Source organism: Phyllostomus discolor, chromosome 12 (assembly GCF_004126475.2).
Source record: "Phyllostomus discolor isolate MPI-MPIP mPhyDis1 chromosome 12, mPhyDis1.pri.v3, whole genome shotgun sequence".
NCBI classification, from domain to species: Eukaryota; Metazoa; Chordata; class Mammalia; order Chiroptera; family Phyllostomidae; genus Phyllostomus; species Phyllostomus discolor.
In genome coordinates this window covers 35,666,853-35,687,195 of record NC_040914.2, presented here as the reverse complement: position 1 = coordinate 35,687,195, position 20,343 = coordinate 35,666,853, and the positions used below count along the sequence as shown (strand labels likewise).

The following is a 20,343-nucleotide window of genomic DNA, read 5'->3' as shown; positions in this document are numbered from 1 at the left end:
GTGGCCAAACCCCTGTAGGACGCTGGGGCACAGCCAGCATGCTTCACGAGACAGCGGAGTGGCATCTGAGCCCCCTCCACTTTGTGCTTTGGGGGGCATTCGTCCCTTTCAAATTTCGCAGGGCGTGTGGGTGTGGGTGCTGGCAGGCACTGCGCTGGAAAGAACGAGAATCTGCCTGGTCGCACGGGGACCCCCTCCCTGAAATGACTCAGCCTGTGCGGACAGCTGAGCCCCCCCAGTGTGGCTGGGGCCGGGGCAGGCCGTGGGTGCGGGCTGGGGCTCACCTTGGACCAGTCCCCAGTCCTCCACTCGTAGCAGCCAGAGTAGTCCTCGCACAGCTCCTCCGCCTTCGGCCTGGTGGACGCGTCACACTTCCCTTGGGAGTTGGTGCAGGTCACCGTGCGCCTCTTCGTCCCTTTCCCGCAGCCGGCAGAGCACTGTGGAGCATGGTGCGCACATGGACTCGGGCCGGGCCAGCCCGGGACCCCCACACCCAGCGGCCCCCTCCCCCGTGCCAGGCCCAATGCCGGGGAGGCACGGACAAGGGCACCATGTTTCTGTCCTTGGAACCTCCTGGTCTCCCGGAGCCCGTGGTGCTGGGACCCTGCCAAGCGGCAGGTGACGGGGGAGGGCCACAGGCGTCGGGCACGAGGAGGACTTGGAGCAGCCAGGAGGTCGAACTAGGGCAGTGGGATTTAGGCCCAAAGGCCAAGGCCGGCAGCAGGTGAGTTTGAAGGACAGATGCCCAGGGACCCTGGAGTGGAGCGGGAGCAGGGCTCAGGGCGAGCCAAGTAAGGACAGTGAAGACCCCAGAGGTCTGAGGCCCCCGGCTCCTCCCTCCTGGCCCCCGGGGTTCCCAGGCTCTGCCTGCCTGGACCAGCCCAGGGCACAGCCACCGGGTCAGGGAGCACCAGGGACGGTTTTCCTACACATGCACAGCAAGGCTCCCTGTGGCGCTTTGCAGCCTGGGAGATGCTGCCACTGGAGGCTCCCTGAGCCGGAGAGACAGTGTGGTGGGGGGTGGGGGGAGGACACAACAACGTCCCCGTCACCTCAGGCAGCACGATCCCCGAAGGAGTGATGAGAGCAGAGGGGCCACCGGGAATACCCACAGGGAACCCACGGGGTGGGTCTGCAGCTGGCGCCTGGCGCGCTCCCCTCCAACCCGCAGCGGGCTGTGGACTCGGGGACACGGCGGGACCCAGGAAGATAGCGGAGGATTTCCTTCCCGCAGCCCCGGTGCGGAGCCCGGGTGGGGGGTGCTCCCGAGCTGCAGGGGCGCTGCAGGCAGCCCCGACAGCTCCACCACTAACTTCCTCCCCACACTCCTGGGAAGGGATTCACCTGAATCAGGGGGCGGGACTACGCGGCAATGGCTGCCAGCCACAACCAGGCTGACCTCTGCAAAAACGCCCACAAATGACCCACTCTCCTTCACACGTCTGTTGTCACACTTATCCCAAAAGTTACCTACTCGTGTTTTTCCTGGGCGTTCAATTTGGCTCTCTGCCTGAAGGCCCCGTGAGGGGTTTTTCCCCATTTAGACTGGCCTGTTGTGGCGGAAACACGCGTGCTCCGGCCCCGGCTGGGGCAGCCCCCGGGGGAGCTGGGATGGCGCGGCTATCTGGTCCTGCGTGTGGGGGGAGGGGCTGGTTTCAAGGGACACGAGGGGCAGGTCCAAGGCGGGCTGCCGCCCCCACCCCAGGGCTGCCTGGCAGGAGGGTTCCGGGGCCGGGAGGGCTGCAGCTGGGGGTCCTGGAGGACCGTGCTGAAGGCTCGTCCCCCGAATTTCTGAGGGGCAGCGCCCTGTGACCGAGTCATCAGCTGGCCCGTGACACCAGCGCCCGCACCAGGGGCTCTGCCTTCGCCTAGGGGCCTCCTCCCGGCTTCTGCCCAAGTTCCATCCGACTCTGCTCTGCCTTCCCCCTCCCCTTCCCGTGAACATGGAGCGCTGACTGTCCAGCCTGTGTTGCTGGGGCCGACCCCTGGCGTGGTGGCCCTTCGGACCAGCAGCCCGGGGGCTGGACGCCTGGGCCTTTGCAGGCTGGGGCTGCCTCGGAAGGGACAGAAGGGGACAACATGTGCAGTTCCTCTCTGGGACCCCAATCCGGGGCAGGGGCCTGGGAGCTGGGCACAGGAGAGAGTCACTCCCCTCGTCTTCCTTCGGGACATCTGCGCCTCGTTCTAACCACCTGGGGGAGGCGCCGATGAGCATGGTCAGCACAGCTGGCTGGGCGAAGGCAGGCCCGGCGAGGAGAGTGGCCCCATGAGAAACGCAGGAAGACCCCGGGGTCTCCAGGAGCAGACGTGTTGGAGGGGGCTTCAGCATGCGGCCACATGGTAGAAACACGTTTTGGGGTGGGTCACGGGGGCAGGGGGGAATCTGGCTCCAGGTTAAGTGTCTGGGAAGGGGCCTTCTGCTCGGGCCCGGGCTGAGCCCTAGCGGGCCTGCCTGGTGCGGACGCTGTTTCAGGGGGGAGGGCCAGGCACGGCCGGTGGCACACGGAGAGGCCGGGACGGAGGTGTTCCTGCCGGTCCGTCCCAGCGCCCTCCTGCTTTCCAGCACGGCGTGCTTTGATCCCACGAGGGCAGCTGATAACGCCAGGGTTGGTTATTTCGGTAAAGAGGTATTTTCCCCCCATAAAAAAGAATCCGAATGGAAAATTTATGGTTTTGAGCTAATGAAAGCATAAATCTTGTTTGGATCCACAGGCACGTGATTAAGGCCCTCAGGCTCCGGGGAGGTGGGGGAGGGGGAGACTGCTTACCTGCCCCTCCCCCCCAACGAGTCCCCCCCTTTCCCCAAAATAAGCCCCTTGCACGCTAAACTGGCAAACCTAAGTACATATACATTTTTTAAAAATCAGAGAAAACTTTTAAACTCTCTTCTTTGCTTAAAATACCACAGAGAGTAGATTAAACACGCAGGTCTCCAAGCCGGTACATGTCCCGCTCTGTCTGACAGGCGAACCCCGTTCCGGAACAGCCACCGGCAGCCTCTTCATTCATGAGGAGCGGGGCCCCATGCTCTTTTATTCAAAATAACTCCAACTGCTTGGCAGCAGGAAGGCACGCCACAAATATTTTCCACCCCGAGGAGTGTCTCGGACCTGGCCTTTCTGACTTCCCCGGAACACATCTGACGGAGGGAGGACCTGGGGGAAGCTGGCCTTCGGTTCAGCTGTTTTTCGTTTTGTTTTGTTTCCACCGTACGGCCAAACAGTCAAAACCATGAACGCAAAGTGAGTGCAAGGCCTCGGAAGGACGCGTCACCAGCGATAACGCGGTCCTTGCACGGTCAGCCTGCAGAATTAAGAACGTCAGGCCTCAGCGACCTCCTTCCAAAACAGTTACGGCAGGAGACTTACAGCTCGGACGAGCACGGGAAGGGCTGTCCCTCCAGCATCTGCGTGCCTGGTGCAACCCTCAGAGACGGCCTTGGAGTTGAGGGGAAGCCTTCCAAATCCCCTCCCCAGTCTGACCACACTCCAGCTCAAACACGCCCAAAGGATGGCCATTCAACGTAGGTCTGTCTACCTAGGTCTCTAATCTACCTACCTATCTGTTCATCTGTCTAACCTTCTACGTTTACGTGAGAATTCTCATAGGAAATAGAATCTAAAGGTACTGCAGTGCATGCTATCAAACACCCACGCGTTATTAATGACACGTTATCTGTGCCCTGTTGTCTCAGATGGAGTTGAAGGGCACGTGAGCTGGAACGCAGCCTTGAGTTGGCCTGGGGGCCGGCGGGACAGGGACTGTGTGAGGGCGTGTCACCAACACAACGCAGGAAGAGGGACCGTGGCGGCGGCACCGGCGGCCACCCGGGCACCCACCTGGGACCACTCCGACGCCTCCCAGATGGACAGGCAGTCCTGGCCTTCGCAGCTCTGCACGGGCGCCGGCCGGGGGCCCTGGCAGTAGAGGGGCCGCGTGGCGACGTGCGTGCCGTTCTGCAGCTGGTACACGCAGGTCACCTCCCGATGCTGGAGGCCCTTCTCACAGGTGGCCGAGCAGGGGCTCCAGGGGCCTGCCACCCACCTGCCGGGGAGGAGGAAGGACAGGGAGAGGATCACTGGGTGGAGAGGCCGCTTTCCTGCAGGGCCCTCCCCACGGCACGAGGGAGGGAGGGAGACAGACCCGGGGAGCCAGGTCGTCAGTGTTGCAGAGAATTCCAGCGTATCAGAACACACAGAGCAAGCTGTCAGTGGCCTACCCAGTGCAGAGATCCTGGCGCACGCAATGCCGCCAAAACAGATCGAGTTACTGTCTCTCATCGGCCTCCCCCCTTGCAGAGGGGTGACCCATCCCCCCCGCAGCTCCCAATGCAGGGGCCGCTCCAACGAGAGCGCTGAGATCTCGGGGCTGTTTGTCACTGCAGCAAACGCTGACTGTTGCTGCCCTCGACAAGGGACGCCGCGGGGCCAGCCTGATGCAGGGGACCCCTGACTCTGCACCCTGCGTGACGAAAGCCCGCAAGACAGCAGGGAGCCCCACCTCACCTCTGCCTCTGGGTGGGCTGCACTCACGAACCACGGGTTCTTCCCCACCGCCCACGTCCAGCGGCCCCTCCTTTTCTGGAGAGCAGCCACGTGCAAGGTCAGAGCCGGAGGGAAGCTGGACCTGTCGCCGGGCCAGGCCCAAGCAGTTGCTAAGCGCCACCAAGACAGCCCCACGAGGGAGCTCAAGTCCGCCTCCCTTCCCCATTTCTGTGGCCACCCTTGCCTGGAGCATTGCACTGTCTCCTGACTGGCTTCCCCCGTGGGATTGCTTCTCCTCTCTGTGTAATCGGTGCACCCCTGCCACAGCACCAGCCACGCAACTTCCTCACTCCACAGTCTGCAGTGGCTCCCTAGTGCCTCCTGTCCTTCACATCCCGGGCCTGGCCCTCAAGGCCCAGTCTGATCATTCAGCTGTTTCTCCAGCCCACGCTCATCCACAATTCCACCAAGCACTGCAGATGCTTTCAGGAATATGTGCAAGCAAATAAAAATAAGACTCTGGACTAAGTGAGGTGGGAATCTGAATAGATGGGGGTGAGGGAGCCCCCCTGTGCACAGAGTGTTCGCTGTTCCCTGACCTGAGACGAGACACCGGCCCTGCTCCTCCGCTGGGCACCCCTTCCTCATTTCTCTCCATGCACCCATCTCCAGGGCCTGCCCCCAGGAGCTGGTCTGGAAGTCCCAGATGCACCCCCTGCTGGCGCCTGTAAGATCCCCCCAATCGTCTGAGGGGTGCCGTTTCTTCCCCCAAAGCTGTCCTCACTTGCGACAGCTGAGAGCCTGCCGGGAGGTGAGGAACCCGGTCCTCCTTCGGGCTCACGGGTCAAGTCTCCGGCGGCCTCGCTCACTCAACTTCCCTCGGGTTCCGCCTTTCCATCTGTGACAGGGGACGCACGGCCCCCAGTCACTTGTCCCTCATGTTCTGTGCCAGCGATCGGTCCCGTGGGGCCAGCCTGCCACCGTCTGGTACCCACTTCTGGGTACCAGATCAGCTGAGGCCCTTTCAGCGGGCACGGCACAGAACAGTTTGGGCTCTGCACCCCCCTCCGGCCCCCCCGACCGCCCACCTCCGCCTCACGGCTGGGCCTCACGGAGGCAGCGTGTTCTCTGAGTACATCCCAAGCCTTGGCTCCGGCACGTTGGAGAGACACCACGTATTAACACGGCTGGCTAATAAAACCGCTGGGAGGTGCCTGTAAAACGTTACAATGGGACACATCCCCAATAAAATATCCGTGCCCTTCGGTTCACTTCCCAGAGCGATTCCAACATCCCAACCGCACGGTGCCGCGGCAGATGCTGGGCAGATGTGCCGCGGGCCAGCGAACAAGAGACAGCAATTAGACTCAGTTAAGTTCCCAATAAATTATGCAGCGGGGACCTTCGGCCACTCAGCCCTGAGCCGCCTGCTGGGCCAAAGTCGGTGAACCTGGTCCAAACCTACTTAGCAACTCTGGATCGCTCTGGCTAATTCACGTTCACATGCAGTCTTGGCACGAGGGGAAATAATGAATACCATAACCACTCTCCACTGACAGTCGTAATTTGTTAATAATTTTGATAGCTAATGAGCTACAGAAACCGTGTCCACGTGCCCTCCAAGCAGAAAGGAAAGACGTTTGTCTTATTTCTGGCCTTCTTAAGTCTGCGGCATTGAGTCTCCCTGAATGCTTTTCAGGGTTTTTGTGTTTTTAAGATTTTATTTATTTACTTGTAGAGAAGGGAAGGGAGAGAGAAAAAGAGGGAGAAAACATCAGGGTGTGGTTGCCTCTCGAGCGTCCCCCACTGGGGACTGGCCCGAAACCCAGGCATGTGCCCTGACTGGGAATTAAACCTTTGATTCACAGGCCAGCACCCAACCACTGAGCCATACCAGCCAGGGCGCTTTCTGGATTTTGATTCCACAACTATTGTATCAGGATGATCTCCTTTTGCTCGATCACTGCTTTTTCTTCTTGATTTTCAAAACGGTTTCCTGTGTATCTGTGGAGCAAAGGTGTTTCCTTCTACCTGGGCTTGAAGGACTTCCCACCAAGAGGGGCACGTGGGACGGGCTGCCCTCCGCTCTGCCTTCAAGAACCTGAGGGAAGAAACTTCTTTCTACCTCTCGTTGCACTGAGTCTCGTGAGATCTTTCCCCTCCTCTGCCACATGCTGCACGGGGCCGATCTTTACTTTTAGGCGAACACAAGAACGTTTTATTCAGAGAACCGTGGACAGGGTCCCACTCTGGGGTGAAATGTGTGGAGTGGCTCACAGCCCCGGGTCCTCCCCCCTCACCCCCACAGCCCTGGCCGTATTTCGCCGCGCACGATCCATGGGTAAGGAGCTGCTTCGTTCTCAGCTCTTGTGAAGAACAGATTCTGGAGAGAGCCTTGTGCTTGTTGGGGGCCCAACAGGTATTTTCTGACTTCAGTTGAATTCCGTGGTTGTCCATGAAGAAGCCTGAGAAGCGATCTGAAGCTTCCTGATAGAATCTTCGTGCCACTCTGCATGGAGACTGTCCACACATTCGGTCATTTTAGCGGTGTCTTCTGTAGCCATATTTCCTCTGTGTCCTTGGTAGAAGGTATACATGTAATTCACGCACATTGTGGAAAGTCTGAGAGGGTCCCTAAGAGTTTAAAACGAGAGAACCGAAGAACACACACGGTCCTGGTCTTCTCTCCCTAAACATGTTGACTTCGACCTTGATGTCATGCTCTGCACAAATCATTCTACATGTTGCTTATTTCGCTCTTGTAGCAGAAGCAGCTCCTACATGGTCAAAAATCTTTCCTCAGGACTCACTTTTTAAAGGCTTGCACGATACTCCATTGTGCAGATAGAGCCAGATGACTCAATGAGCGCAGAGGATCTGGACAGTTGGGCAGCGGCCAGCTCCGTCCCTGGTCTGGACGGTTTCCAAGGGAAGGAACGGAGGTCCTGGATCCAGGGTGACGAGTGATGCGTTCGGAAGGCCAGCAGGGACTGCTGGGATCTGCGAGTGATGGGAGCACAATCCTCTGTGGCCAGTGCTGTCCACTCCGCCGGCCTGTTGGCCGCCCGGTCCCTAGATGACGGCACTTTATGGATGTAAAGACGCTGAGGCTACAGGGTCTCGGAAACCCTGGGGGTCTCTCTTCAGTCTTCCAATGTAGAGACTTCCGATTCCTCTTCATGAGGCAGCAGCCTCCAGCCACTCACCCTTGACCCTCATCTCCTGCTTTGGACACACCCCATCGGTCAATGTTTTATCAGTATGGGCCTCAACCAACACGTGCTCCGGTTATAACCCAGCCTGCCTGAAATCCATGAGCAGTAAGAACGACACTAATTGGACCCTTCCATGGGCAGATATTATGTGCCTCAGTCTTCCTTTGGTTCCCTGGGAAGGGACCTGCTCAGAGTCACACAGCCCGTCAGAGGTGAGGGGCAGAGGGCTCTCCCTGTACTCTCCACCCAGCCCCCATGTGATGCAGCACGGCCACTGGTTCCTGGTACTGGGTCACACCGGCACACAAATTCTAGGACATTCGTCCCGTGTCCCCGCACACAGGTGCTTCCCAAAGGGCTGGAGTCCCATTTCCCTGTGAGTCCTTCCCACCCAAAGGAATCTCTGAAAAACAGAGAGGAACCTCTTAGTCTGAGGTTAGCCTCAACTGCACACCACATCTGCACACGGTAGGTGCTCAGTTAAGTCTTGTTAAGTGAGCGAATGAAGGGGCAGCTTTAAATGCTCAATTTAATGTCAACAGAAACCCTTAGGTCTACCACTTTTGAGTTACTGACAAATATGGGTGGTGTGTCCTGTATATTTGTTTTGTACTTTAAAAAATTGTTATGAATTTCCAACCTTACTGCTTTGTGATCAGAGGGGATTGTTTGTACTATTTCTGTTTCATGGAACCTACTGATATTTTCTGTTTGACCAAACACGTGATCAGATCTTGTGAATGTTCAATGCACACTTGAGACACAGGTGTATTATTTTTGCAGTGCAGTGTCTGATATATATGACTTCCCTTATTATGTTGTTTAGGCCTTTACATCCTTCTTTATCTTCCATCGACTTGCGACTTGATCTGTCTTATATCAAGAAAGGTGTGTTAATGTCTCCTAAACCCAGTAAGTTTCCATCTGCATCTCCTTGTATCTCCTGTGGTTTTGGATTTACATTGAGTAGTTACTTGGGGCATAAACACTCATAGCTATTACATCTTCATTGTTACATATTTCTATCTCCACCTTTGCTTTAGTTTTAGCTCTACAATTAAACAGGTTAAAATGTACACCATCAGCCCTTTTACCCAAGTGTCCCCAACTCATCTCTTGGTTAGAAGAAGAGCATCCTGTCATAAAGGGCTGGAAAACCATGGCCTGAGGGCCAAACTCCTTCTGACACTTGTTTTGTAAATAAAGTTTTATTAGGACACAGTCCTGTTTATATGCTGTCTATAGCTGCTTTGTGCTGCAATGATGAAGTGGTTATGACAGAGACCATAGGGTTTGCAAAGTGACAAAATCCAGTATCTTCCCTTTGTAGAAAAGCTTGCTGAGTTCCTAAGAAGGGCTGGTGGACACAGCTTCCTAAACTCTTGCATATTTGAAAATATGCTTCTCAAGCCTTGGTACTGGGAGAACAGTTTTGCTGGGTATAAAACCCTCAATTTCACATTCTCCTTCCTGGTTTGCTGCTCTGTAAGGACACCACTCCCAGCCTCGTGACAACCGAGACCGGGAGTCTGTCTGTGTGTCACTCACTGAAACCACGAGGAGTCGGGTGGGGGATGGAAGTGGGGAAGAGCAGAGCAGGCCCCCAGTATTCTTGGGGGAGCCCTATCACTTCATAGCCATGAGATTCTGTGGGGTTTCCTGATGCTGCGGCCCTGGCCAGAGCGTGACAGGAGAGTGACAAACGCCACAGGCAGAGCCGCAGACAGACCCCCAGGGGCCACCCTGGACACTAATGGAGGAGACCTGGGTCTAGCTGTCACTCTGTGGTGATGGGCCATCAGGCTGTGGTCCAGCTCCACCCACAGAGATATCACAGAGACCGACTAGAGCCCTCCTGACCTGACCTACCACCCCAGTAACTGGGTCAGACACTGTAATTCCCATTAAACAGTATTCCCTGCCTCGTCCGGGGCATACATACAGCCTTCTTTTCAAAAATGTGCACCCGAGCCATCTGTCTATACCATTGACTTGCTCTCATGTTGTGGGAGGGGTTGATAGCAGGCTGCATTCCTGGGACCCACCCGTTTACCCGTTTGGGAAACTGGGACCCACCCTGAGACACTTTTCTCACTGGCCACAACAAATGTCACAGAACCAATCAGCAGAGCCTTGGAGGTGACACCATGGAGCACAGTAACACCCTGGACTGGTTTCCTCCTGGAATGAGGCTTTGGACACTTCTACAAAATCAGGATGATGGTGATCATAAAAATGACACATATTGCCAGGAACGGCCCTAAGCGACTTACTTCTATTAACTCATATTCTCATGACAGCCCTCCGAGGTGGGTGTCATGCGTCCCCTGCTTTTACAGAGGCCAAGTCGCCTGGCTGAGGTCCGCCTGTGGCCTCCGTGGAGCTGGGATGGGAACCCAGCAGCCAAGCCTTCGTTCTTGAACTTGGATACACACACACTGCCTACCGGGGCTCCTGCTCGGCCTCCTTGGGCCGCTCTTGGCCACCACGCAGTGTGCTCTCCCACCATGACTTTGTCTAACCCTGTTCTCCTCATTGAAGAGCAGCTGCAGGCTAAAGCACCACGCTGGCCCTACTGGGCTTCTCCTTCCAGGCTTTCTTACTTTGAAGGAGATGTCAGGAAACAGGACAAGGTGCCGCGGTTGAACCCTTCTATGCAAAACTCAGTTTGCGGGGCTCTGCCTGCCTGGCCCAAGCCGTCTGCGGAGGTCCCAGGCTGCCTGCCACTGGCCCTCTGCTCATGCCCCTTTCCCTGGCGTTCTTGTGCCTTCACGTCTGGCTCATCCAGAGCTGCCAGGCAGCAACCTTGTCCTGCAATTGTCTCCTCCTTCTCTCTTTGTTGAAGATGTTATTTATTTTCAGAGAGAGGGGGAGGGAGAGAGAGAAACACCCACCAGTTTCCTCTCACACATGCCCTGTTCGGGGACCAAACCCCTGACGTAGGCACGTGCCCTGACCAGGAATCGATCCGGCGACCTTTCGCTTTACGGGACGACGCCCCACCTACTGAGCCACAACGGTCAGGGCTGACTCCTCTTTTAGGTCCTGCTGGGCCTGCCCATGATCATGGAGACAAAGTCAAATCCTGCAGAATTCCCTCTTCCTGCTGAGCTATGCGAACACTTCCTCTAGCCATGGGGTCAGAACTAACTCTACGCTGACCTTTGTTTTTTCTGTTGTCTAAAAGCAGAGGGGCCTGTGCGTCCCCTTCCCCTTCCTGACTGCGAAGAACCGAAAACGACACGGTCAGTCACTGTTTCTGTCCCTGATGCTCCGACGACCCCTGCGTCCTGGAGTGTGAGCACTGAAGTCAGAGCGAAGGACCCACACACAGCATCCTTCTTCTCCTGAGAGGGGCGCTTCGTGCATACACCTGGGCGACCAGCTGCCCGAGCCCCGCAGAGGTGTGGGCTCCGGGCCTTCCAGTCCTCCAGGCCTGAAAAGCCGACCTTCCGCCCGGTTAGCCACGCATTCTTTCAACGGGAGGATTTCTGCACGTGCTGTGGGATTTGACCCACGGGATCTGATCCACTGAACCTCGCTGTTCTGCAAGCGTAGGCACGCCAAGTGACCTTTGTGACTGTATGCGGCGGCTCTCGGCGTGGAGCCTGGACCAGCATCATCAGAGAAATGCACACCCGCCAACCTGTCTGCGAGCAGGACCCTGGGGGCTCTGGGGCAACCCAGCCCCTGCAGAGGCCACAGCAGCCCCCACTGTGGGGAGGCCCACGTCTTGTTTCCGACTTGCTCCCTGAGAGTGGCTGGGCCTCAGGCCCCTTTTGTCCTCCCGGACAAGCTCTGGGCAGGTGCGGCTGCACGTTTTTTCCCTCCCTGCTCTCAAGACAGGTGGAAAGCTCTCTCCAAGTGGCCAGGGAGCATTCCCTTCCCAGGAAGCGGACTAGGGGTCACTTCCCAGTGAAGGAAAAGCACATGAACGAGCCGCATGCGTGGTGTGGGCCAGAATGCATGCATTGCTTCCACGGCGCTAGTTTCTGCTCCTCACGCAGTGAGGAATTCCTCTCGGAACTGAGGTACTTCTGCTGCAGCAGGGTCCCTCCTCCAGTGATATTCAAACCCAAATGCAGGTCGTTCGCAGTCGGAAGTGCAGGCAGGATCCAGCATTCCATACCCACCCCGATCAAGTGCAAGTTCATCACTCTAACTTCCCACCACCCTCCCAGCCCGTTCTGCCACGGGACACCTGGGCACCCCGCATCCACGACGCTTCTAGTCACACAGCCAGCCCGGAGCCCACGCTTGGGGTTTAAATGACAGCAAGGCCCTCTCATAATCCTTCTTCCTCCCCAAGTCCTACCCCCATCCTGCTGATAGCATCTGAAGTTCCCAGATACAGAGTTCGGAAACATTCATGAAGTTAGAGACGAACCCTTGGAGGCTGGAGTGCTGTTTCTGTCCACCCTGGAATATATGTGAAGCGTACAAAGTTCCGCCCAGAAGGGGACTGTCAGCACACACGGGCACCGCTCCCCAACCTTTGACTGCGTGGAAACTAGCAGCCGAGGTCATTTAAATTATGTAGTTATACACTGAATTAGAAGCGCGCACGCTTGCACATGTGTGTAGTGTCTTAAGAAATGACAGGGGAGCCGTGCAATGCCGGGGTCCAACAGCTGGCTGATGTGCATCGTTAATAGAGTTTTGTGGCTGCGCAGGGAGGACGGTGTTGGCTGGCGTTCACCGAGTGCTGACTCGGGACAGAGGAATTTATAGGCATTACTTCACCTAATCTTCTCAAGACTTCTACAGGAGAGGTCCTAATTTCCCAATTTATAGACGGCGAGATTGGGTAACTTGCCCGTGAGTTTGCCTTTAGCGAGAGGTGGCACTGGGACCCGGCCCATGACCTCCATGACCCAGTCCATGATCAACGATCCTCGGTACGGTGCCCCCTGGGTACCACAGGGAGTTTTTCACTCTTTTTTCCTCATTAGCTATTAAGCCTAATGCCTTGTGTGTCTCGGTGCCATTACATAATAAGGATCTAATGACCACACATTCCCAACTTTAGATCTGTTTAAGTCTAGGCCGTGGTACAGCGTGACTGGGTGAAGGAAGGAAGAGATTCTCATGGGAAATGATGCTGAGTGGGAAGAGAAGAGCAGCTGGGAGGGGTCAGGGCTGAGTCAAGGTCAGAGTCGGGTCAAGGTCAAGTCAAGGTGGGCTACGGGCGGGACGCAACACAATGAAGCCCACCAGACTGAACAGGAGGAAGGTGAATGGCCTACCAGGGGACAACTGGACACTTACCAGGGTCCCAGCTCGGCCTCTGACTCCCGCCCTTCTGTAATGGAGCCTCTTCCCGGGCCGAACGTTTGCCCCCCAGCGGGTGAGGGATTCTGGGAGGGCTTAGGCACTTCCCCTCCCCCAGGGTGAAACAATCCACCCAGCAGCCCAGATGACTTCCTAGCCCTGCGGAGCTCTGGGCGCTGCTGGGCTCTGGAGGGAGGGCCCACCCGGCACATCGGAGGTGCTCTACAGATAGATGCTGAATGGGGTCTTGCTATGGTCTTTGCCCTCGTGGGGAAGGGACCAGGAAAAAGAAGGAGCACATAAACAAAGGAATAACAAAGAGTGGCTGGTGCTCATCCTCTGCCTGGCGTTTGGCCCAGGTGAATTCTTTGTTCAGCTGCAACGGATGCACTGGAGGTCTCAGAGGGTATGGGTTTGACCCCGGGAGGGGCAGGTGTAGCTTCATACCCAGAGCAGCGCCACAGAAGGCCTGTCACCTGTCCTGTCCCTGAAATTCGTGCCACTGCTCGCCAGGGTCTGAGTGACAGAGCCGGAGTCGCCCTCCCTGCCCCTCTGAGCCTGACATCAGCTAGCCGGGGGTCAGCATCCCTGCCAGCACCTGTCCCTGCCCTCCAGCACTGCCCACCCAGGGGCCTCCTGGGAAACCACGTCTTAGATGGCTGAATCCCTGAATTCGGATTTCTTTTCTAGCATGCATCCCGATAACACTTAAATCTAGCCAGAAAACCGATTAACTCTAGCACTTAGTGAAATGTGTCGAGGGTTTGATTTCACAACTTCAAGCCTCCGGCTGTGAGTGTCACTTCCAGAGAAGAGGGGCTGCCACAGCTTCCCCTCAGTCCCCCTCTGAGCTGAAGTCCACTGCCAGTGCCACCTGCTGACTCCCCTCGCCCCACCTGTGAAGATCTATGGAGGCGCCCTTGCCAAAAAGCGTTCTCCTTCGTGCCGGGATAGAAATAAGTTGTACTTATTATTAACGTCAGAATGGTGTAGCAACAAGAATGTCAGGCTTAAAGTAGGAAAACCTTGGTTTGAGTTCTGCTTGCTACAGGCCTGACCTCGGGTACGATGCTGAACAGCCGACTCAACGTCTCTGTCTGTAAAACAGGGTGACTGCACCAGCGTCCTGGCCCCGCTCCCTTCTCTCCTTCCTGCTGATGGGCAGGAACGGGCTAGCCCACGCCCACCCTTCTGAGGGTTTCTGCTACCTGCACAATTCCTATCTTATCAGGAAGAACATAAGACCTCAGTTTCAAGATTCTCTGCTTCTACCGTATTCATTTCCAAATATTTCTTTGAGAGCAAAAAAAAAAAGTTTCTCTGGGATTTACAGGAACGACCTGAATTCTCAGTAGAGAAGCAGGACAAGGGACAAGAGCTTCTTCGCCTGCAGCTGATGACATCACTGGACACAGCGACACTTCTCTCCCACCAGGACGCCTGATCCGGTCACGCACGCCCCAGGAAGCGGCACTCGAGTTCGGATGATCTGGGGGTGTGACGAACCAGAAGCCGAGGTTTGGTCACAGGTTGTACCACACTAGTCACCAAGAGTTTGGGGTGAGGGGGAACTCTCAAGCCTTGAGAAGCACACAGCAGCCGATGCTGAAGGTTCACATCCAAGAGCAACATTTCCACCGGATTGCCTTTCCTACCAGCATCCAGGCATTTTCCAGGACAGTAGCCCCCTGCTCGCAGACTGGCCGGATCTCACCCCGGCTGGACAGCACCCGTGGGTGCTCTCTCTCAGTCTACGTTCGGTGGCGATGTCAGCGTGCCTCTCCGTGTCCGAGGTGTCTGCTGTACTCGCCGGCCCAGTGTTGCCTTCCTCCTTCCAGGGAGAACGCCTCAGTTTTCCCGCACAGGGCGTGAGCCAGGCCAGGCCGGTCAGACCCTCTCCGGGAGCCTGCGACGTCTGTCCGCTGGGGCTAGCCCCCAGGTCCCCTGCAGAGTTGCTTCCCAGCACCTCTTTAATTTTGGGGAGCTACTCCACGTCCTTTCTGCATTTCTGATCTTCTCTCATCTTTTTGGGACGTTTCTAGATTCAGGTCCTGTCGCTTGGGAACCAAAGAACCTGGATGGCCATGTTTCTTGAATCTAGCATTTCGCTTCAGATAAAGACAGGGCACAGTGAGCGCTAGAAGTCGGTGGTCCCCGGGCACCTCCTTTGCATTTCCAGGCTACCACCAAGGCTCCTTAGCACACGGCAAGCTGGCGGGTCAGGAGTCCCATTTGCAGCCAGGTCACGAGCTACCCCGGGATAGGGGGATGGTCTCCTGACTCCCACCACACTTAACTGTCCCTTCAGTGGGAGGGAGAGGGCAATGGAGTGGATTTTTCCTATGGAGGCATAGGGTCACCTGAGCAGTCCACCTTGCGGGGTGGCGGCCCCTCCAATGTGATGCCAGCGGGTGGCATTTTTGTGAGCCACAGAATGACAGCCAGCCTGGGGAGAAGGGCTTTCAGCCTCTTTCGCCTGTGTTTGGGGGAACGGCAACCATGCTGGACACACACAGGTCACTAGTAAGCCCTACAGAGGACAGGCATGGAGGACACAAGAAGGCCAAAGCCAGCTCAGACAGGGCCAACGACAGGGTGACTCACTGAGCCTGTCAAACTCCCTGACCTGAGAAACACAATCAGAGGCTCAGGGAGAGAGCCAGCCCTTCACTGTGGGAGAACAGAGGACGGAAGGTGGCTGTGAACACGAGACCCGATGACGCTGGTTTGACAGGGGACCCTGCAAACATTCCAGCCGAGGCCCCTGACTGCCCTGAGCTTCCTCTGTGTGCTGAGACACCTGGGCTCCGGTGGGAACCTGCCAAAATGTCCTCTGTCGGCTTTTACTCCAGTACAGTCAGAGGAATTTCATTCCACGATGATCAGAGAACACACTTTGCATTAGGTTGCTCCTTTAACGCGTGTAAGATGGTCTGTCCTGGAGAACACGGCATGTGTCCACACCGCTGCTGGCGGGAGGGCTTTGCAGACACCCAGCAGGGCTCGAGGGTTCACAGTGCTGCTCCGGGCTTGCGCTTCCTTGCTGGTCTTCCTTCTAGTTTGAAAAACCTGTCACTGAGAGCTGAGAGTGACAGCCACTGCGATTTTTCTTCCCACTCTGTCAGACTTTGCTCTGTGGATTTCAGGGCTCTGTTATTAGGTCCATACACGTTTATCATTGTTCTGTCTTTGCTGGATTGCCCTCCTCTCATGATAACATGTTCCTTTTTAATCTCTGGCAACTTTTTGTTTGTTTGTTTTAAAATCTATTTTATTTGGCATTTGTCTAGGCATGCTTGCTTTTCTATTTGGATGGTGTACCTTTTCCATCTTTTTGCTTTCTTTGTATGGAAATGCACACCTGTACAAAGAAAAGTGCATTCCTTCTCCAGGACACATTGCCCCTGTCTGGGGCCCGTTCATTCCTGGAAGAGAGCCAGGCAGCAGTGGACCTTACCAGCCTCCCCGGGGGACGGGCTATTTTGGGAGGCTTCCTTCCATCAAGCACATCCTGTTCTCACTTCTGAAACATCCCTAGGACTTCCACAAGGTAGGAGTCCTTCATTGTCCACCTGCTCTGCACAGCCATTCCTCCCACATGTGGTGTTCCCCCACCCCCAGAATTAAGAATCCCAGACCACTGTGATCGTTTCTGCTTTTGTTCCTCGGACTGAGTTTCAACCTTTCCATTCACGTGTCTTTTCCTGTGATGGCGACACAAAAACCACATGCAAACATCGAGGGCGCCATGCGGTTTATGTTTTATTACTGAGAAAATTCCAGAAAACAGGACCTCTTAACTGGCCTCAGGGTCTCCATGCAAAGCATTTCTCAACAGGAGCACTTCGTTAACCTGGGAAAAACGTTACCTGTGAAGACGGTACCCGGGAGTTTTCTCATGCTCTGTAATGACCGAGGGGAGAGAGGTGCACGCAATCAAAGTGCTCAGCAGGGAGGAAAAGAAGAAAACAGAGTTTTAAAACTCCAGACCACTCCGAAATGCTCTTTCTTTCTCCGTCTAGAATGTTCCCTAACTTAGACCAGTAAGGAAAGGCTTCAAAACTTTACTACTTAAATACAAGGGAGGTTCTGGGATTTGGGTCGTGTCGGAATAAAAATCTGGAACTCGACAACACTTCTCCTCCCTGTTCACATGCCATCAGCGAGGTAGGTGTGGGACACACCAAGGCTGCGGCCCAACGTTTGTTCCCTCGGGCACTCTTTCTGCATCTCCCGTGGCCTGCGGGGCGGGGGTGGGGGCCCTGAATCCCAGACCTGCGGCCGCACGCCTGGCTGTTTGGAGAGAGGCTAAACCTGAGAGAGGGAGCCACTCTGAGGACAGCTGGGCTGTCGCTGTTGGCCCGTGGGGACGGACGGCTCCCGGCTGTGCCCTTCCCGCCGGGGTCGGCCCTGAGTCTCAGGCTCCTGTTCTGCAGGATGAGGACAGGGGCAAGGCCAAGGGCAGCTTCCTGTGGCCTCCCGCAGCCAGGGCGCGGTAGACAGAGGACTCACAATGAACTTTCCCTGTTCTATGTTACAGGAGAGCAGGGAAGAAAAGCCTTAAGTTTCAGACTGCCTAGAAATGGATTAAATAACACCTTTTCCGCTGGTAAAAAGCAACACGGTCTAGGCTTCATTCTTAAGTCTCAATCTCTCTCTCTCTCTCTCTCTCTCTCTCTCTCTCTCACACACACACACACACACACACACGCACGTGCACATGCTTTCATAAAAACATACGGGATTCCATTCAATGTCAGCCCCAAACAAGGCAAACCTGGTTAAGATATTTGAGCAAAGAGGACCAATTTGAAATCCAAATACGCTTCCTTACAGATGACGATTCAGTGCCCTTGCCAGGACGATATTTAATATTCTTTTCTGAATCACCCTCATTCAATCTGCAGCACAGCGTGTGCTTCCTGGAAGACGTTCAAGCCGTAAATGCTACGGGGAAACATCTAATAGCTCGGAATTAACTTTCCCAGTGGCCAGCGAGCTCTGAAAGACTGCAGAAGCATTCACTCTGCCGAGGCGGCGCCCCGTGTTCCAGCGCGGGCCCGCGCCGCTGTCGCTCGCCGGTGCCTCGCGCCAGGACTCCCCGGGACTGGGTCTCGGGGGGCTGGCACGCAGGGCTCCTCTTCTGATGCCGGATGATGGGGTCATGGGTGGGGGGAGGGCTCCTCCTTGCAGACCGTGGTCAGCAAGGTGAGGGCTGCTGGCCGCAGTCGTAACAGCTGTGCCGACCTGCGATTTCTGCCTCTGCTGCTGACGTCGGGGCCAGGTCTGCTGACGTGTTTGCGTTGGTGTTCGGGATGCTGGAGCCTGGCCATGCACACCGTGTGTGTCGATGTTCAGGTTCCATGTGGTCGAGGCAGGGCTCAGGAGACGCCTCCGTGGGGCCAGGGGCCGGATTGGAACGAAGAGGTGCACGGGGTGTGCCATCAGGGAGGGAGCGGGGGAGCTGCCGGGAACTGGATGGGCAACGGGGTCGTTTTAAAGGTCAGAGGGTGACAGTCACACACAGACAGGCCCCTCCACTCTGTCGGATGCCACGGGACACGCAGGTCGGCTTCTTGAGTCAAGCTGGCTCCGTCGGGGTCGTGTATACGGTGCATGCACACGTGTGTGAGTGTGTGAGCAGATACAACCGGGGTCTACAAACGCTGTGAAATCATTTCAAGCATTCCCCTGGCCACACGGTCACTGCTCTTTGACGGGCCCTCATTCTCCTGGGTCCCTTCAGGGGGTTCCCTTTGTGAGTTGTATAAAAGTCTAGCCACTGGGCCGAGAGCCCACAATGAAAGCAATAGTGAGCGTCCACTGTAATTAGAAAATAAATATATATATACATATATATATATATATATATATATATATATATATATATATATATATATATAATCAAAGCAAAGGAGAAAGAGAAACAGCACCAAGCCAGAGGGTCGGAAATAAAGACACCAACACACAGAACCAGCCTGGGGCAGGAATCCCGGCATTTCTCTTCTGGACTCTGGGGCTAACAGTAGGTGCTGCCTTCTCTCCTATCAAATTCATCTTCTCTTCTGCTCTGCCCAGTTCCGCTCATTCTTTCCGGTGGATCCATACAATTTTACGGGGTCAGGAGAGCAGTGGGGCACGAAGGAGTGTGGCGGGCAGGGAGAAAATGAGTATCTGCCCAGTGACCCGAGAGCGAAGGCCTTGTCTCTCCCACGCCTGCGCACCTGGGTGTGGAGACCAGGGCCCGGGGCAGGTGCTCTGCAGACGCACGTGCAGTGAACGAGAGTGCCGGTGCTGGGCTGGGTGCTCAGGGGTGGACTGGGTGCTTTTTGAACAAGTGCTGAGCGACTGGGCCAAAAACAGGGCCTCCAGGTAACAACATGCATAACAAGGGGATGTGTCCCGGGAGGTAGGGCCTTCAGAGCCGTGGTCTCAGTGTCTCCGAGGGCAGAGCAAGGGCACGTAATAACCCAGAACCATCACCCGAGGCCCAGACTGGCCTGGAGGTTGTATCTGGGCAGACCAGAGGCGAAGGGCGGCTTTCACGCTTTTTAAAGGGGTGATAAAACAAAACAAAGAACGGCAGACATCAGAGACCACGTGTGGCCCGCTAAGCCAAAGAGACGTACTATCGAGCCCTCGGTAAAGTCTGCTGGGCCTCGTTCTGAGGAGATGCAAAGAACGTGCTTCTGAAGTCACCGGTAGTCTGACGTGTGCTCGGCTTGGACGTGCGTCCAAAGGCGGTGCGACGGCGAGCCTGGGGTCTGCCGGAACGCTCCGGGAGCCTGCTGGTGCCAAACGCACGTGCCTCACCCAGGCTTGGGGCGGCACCGCGGCGCCGGCTTACAGAGTCTGCCCCTCTGCTACCTCTAGCTTGCTCGGGCGGCTTCTCCCGTCGGTGTTTTCTACATGGTTTTCTGGTCAGTTCACTAGCGCCACGAAGTCCACTCCTGGAGGATGTGTGGGTGGCAGAATCGTGAAGGCGCCACGTCGGCCCAGCTGGTGGAGTCGGAGGGCGGTGTGACGGAGCTCTGAACTCATCTGGACTCCAGCAGAGACACTCCGAGGGCCACCCGGCGGCCTCGCTCCCACCGTTCACTCCATCCGGGACACTCGGGGTCATCATGTCTTTATTGTTTTCTGTTCCCCCTTCCTTCTCTTCTTCTGTGATTCCAATGACGCTCATGTGAGAATGGTTGGCAGTGACCCACAGGTCACTGAGCCTCTGTCATTGTCAACAATCTTTTCTTTCCATTTTCCAGACTGGGTCATTTCTACTCTCCTGTCTTCAAGTTCACAGTTTTTTTTTTCCATCTGCAATCTGCTGTTGGACCAAACCTGCAACCCAGGCATGTGCCCTGACCAGGAATCGA

At 56.0% G+C, this 20,343-nt stretch overlaps 1 protein-coding gene across 2 annotated transcripts in view; it reads right to left on the bottom strand.

The window, feature by feature from the left end:
• ADAMTS17 (ADAM metallopeptidase with thrombospondin type 1 motif 17) overlaps window positions 1-20,343 on the bottom strand; it is a 188,851-nt gene that overhangs the window by 9,747 nt on the left and 158,761 nt on the right. For both annotated transcript variants that reach the window (XM_036012953.1, XM_028502431.2), the window contains exons 20-21: window positions 3,840-4,044; window positions 285-437 (exon numbers count right to left, since the gene is read on the bottom strand). In XM_036012953.1, the coding sequence (XP_035868846.1) occupies window positions 285-437; window positions 3,840-4,044 (358 nt within the window). The remainder of the gene's footprint in view (window positions 1-284; window positions 438-3,839; window positions 4,045-20,343) is intronic.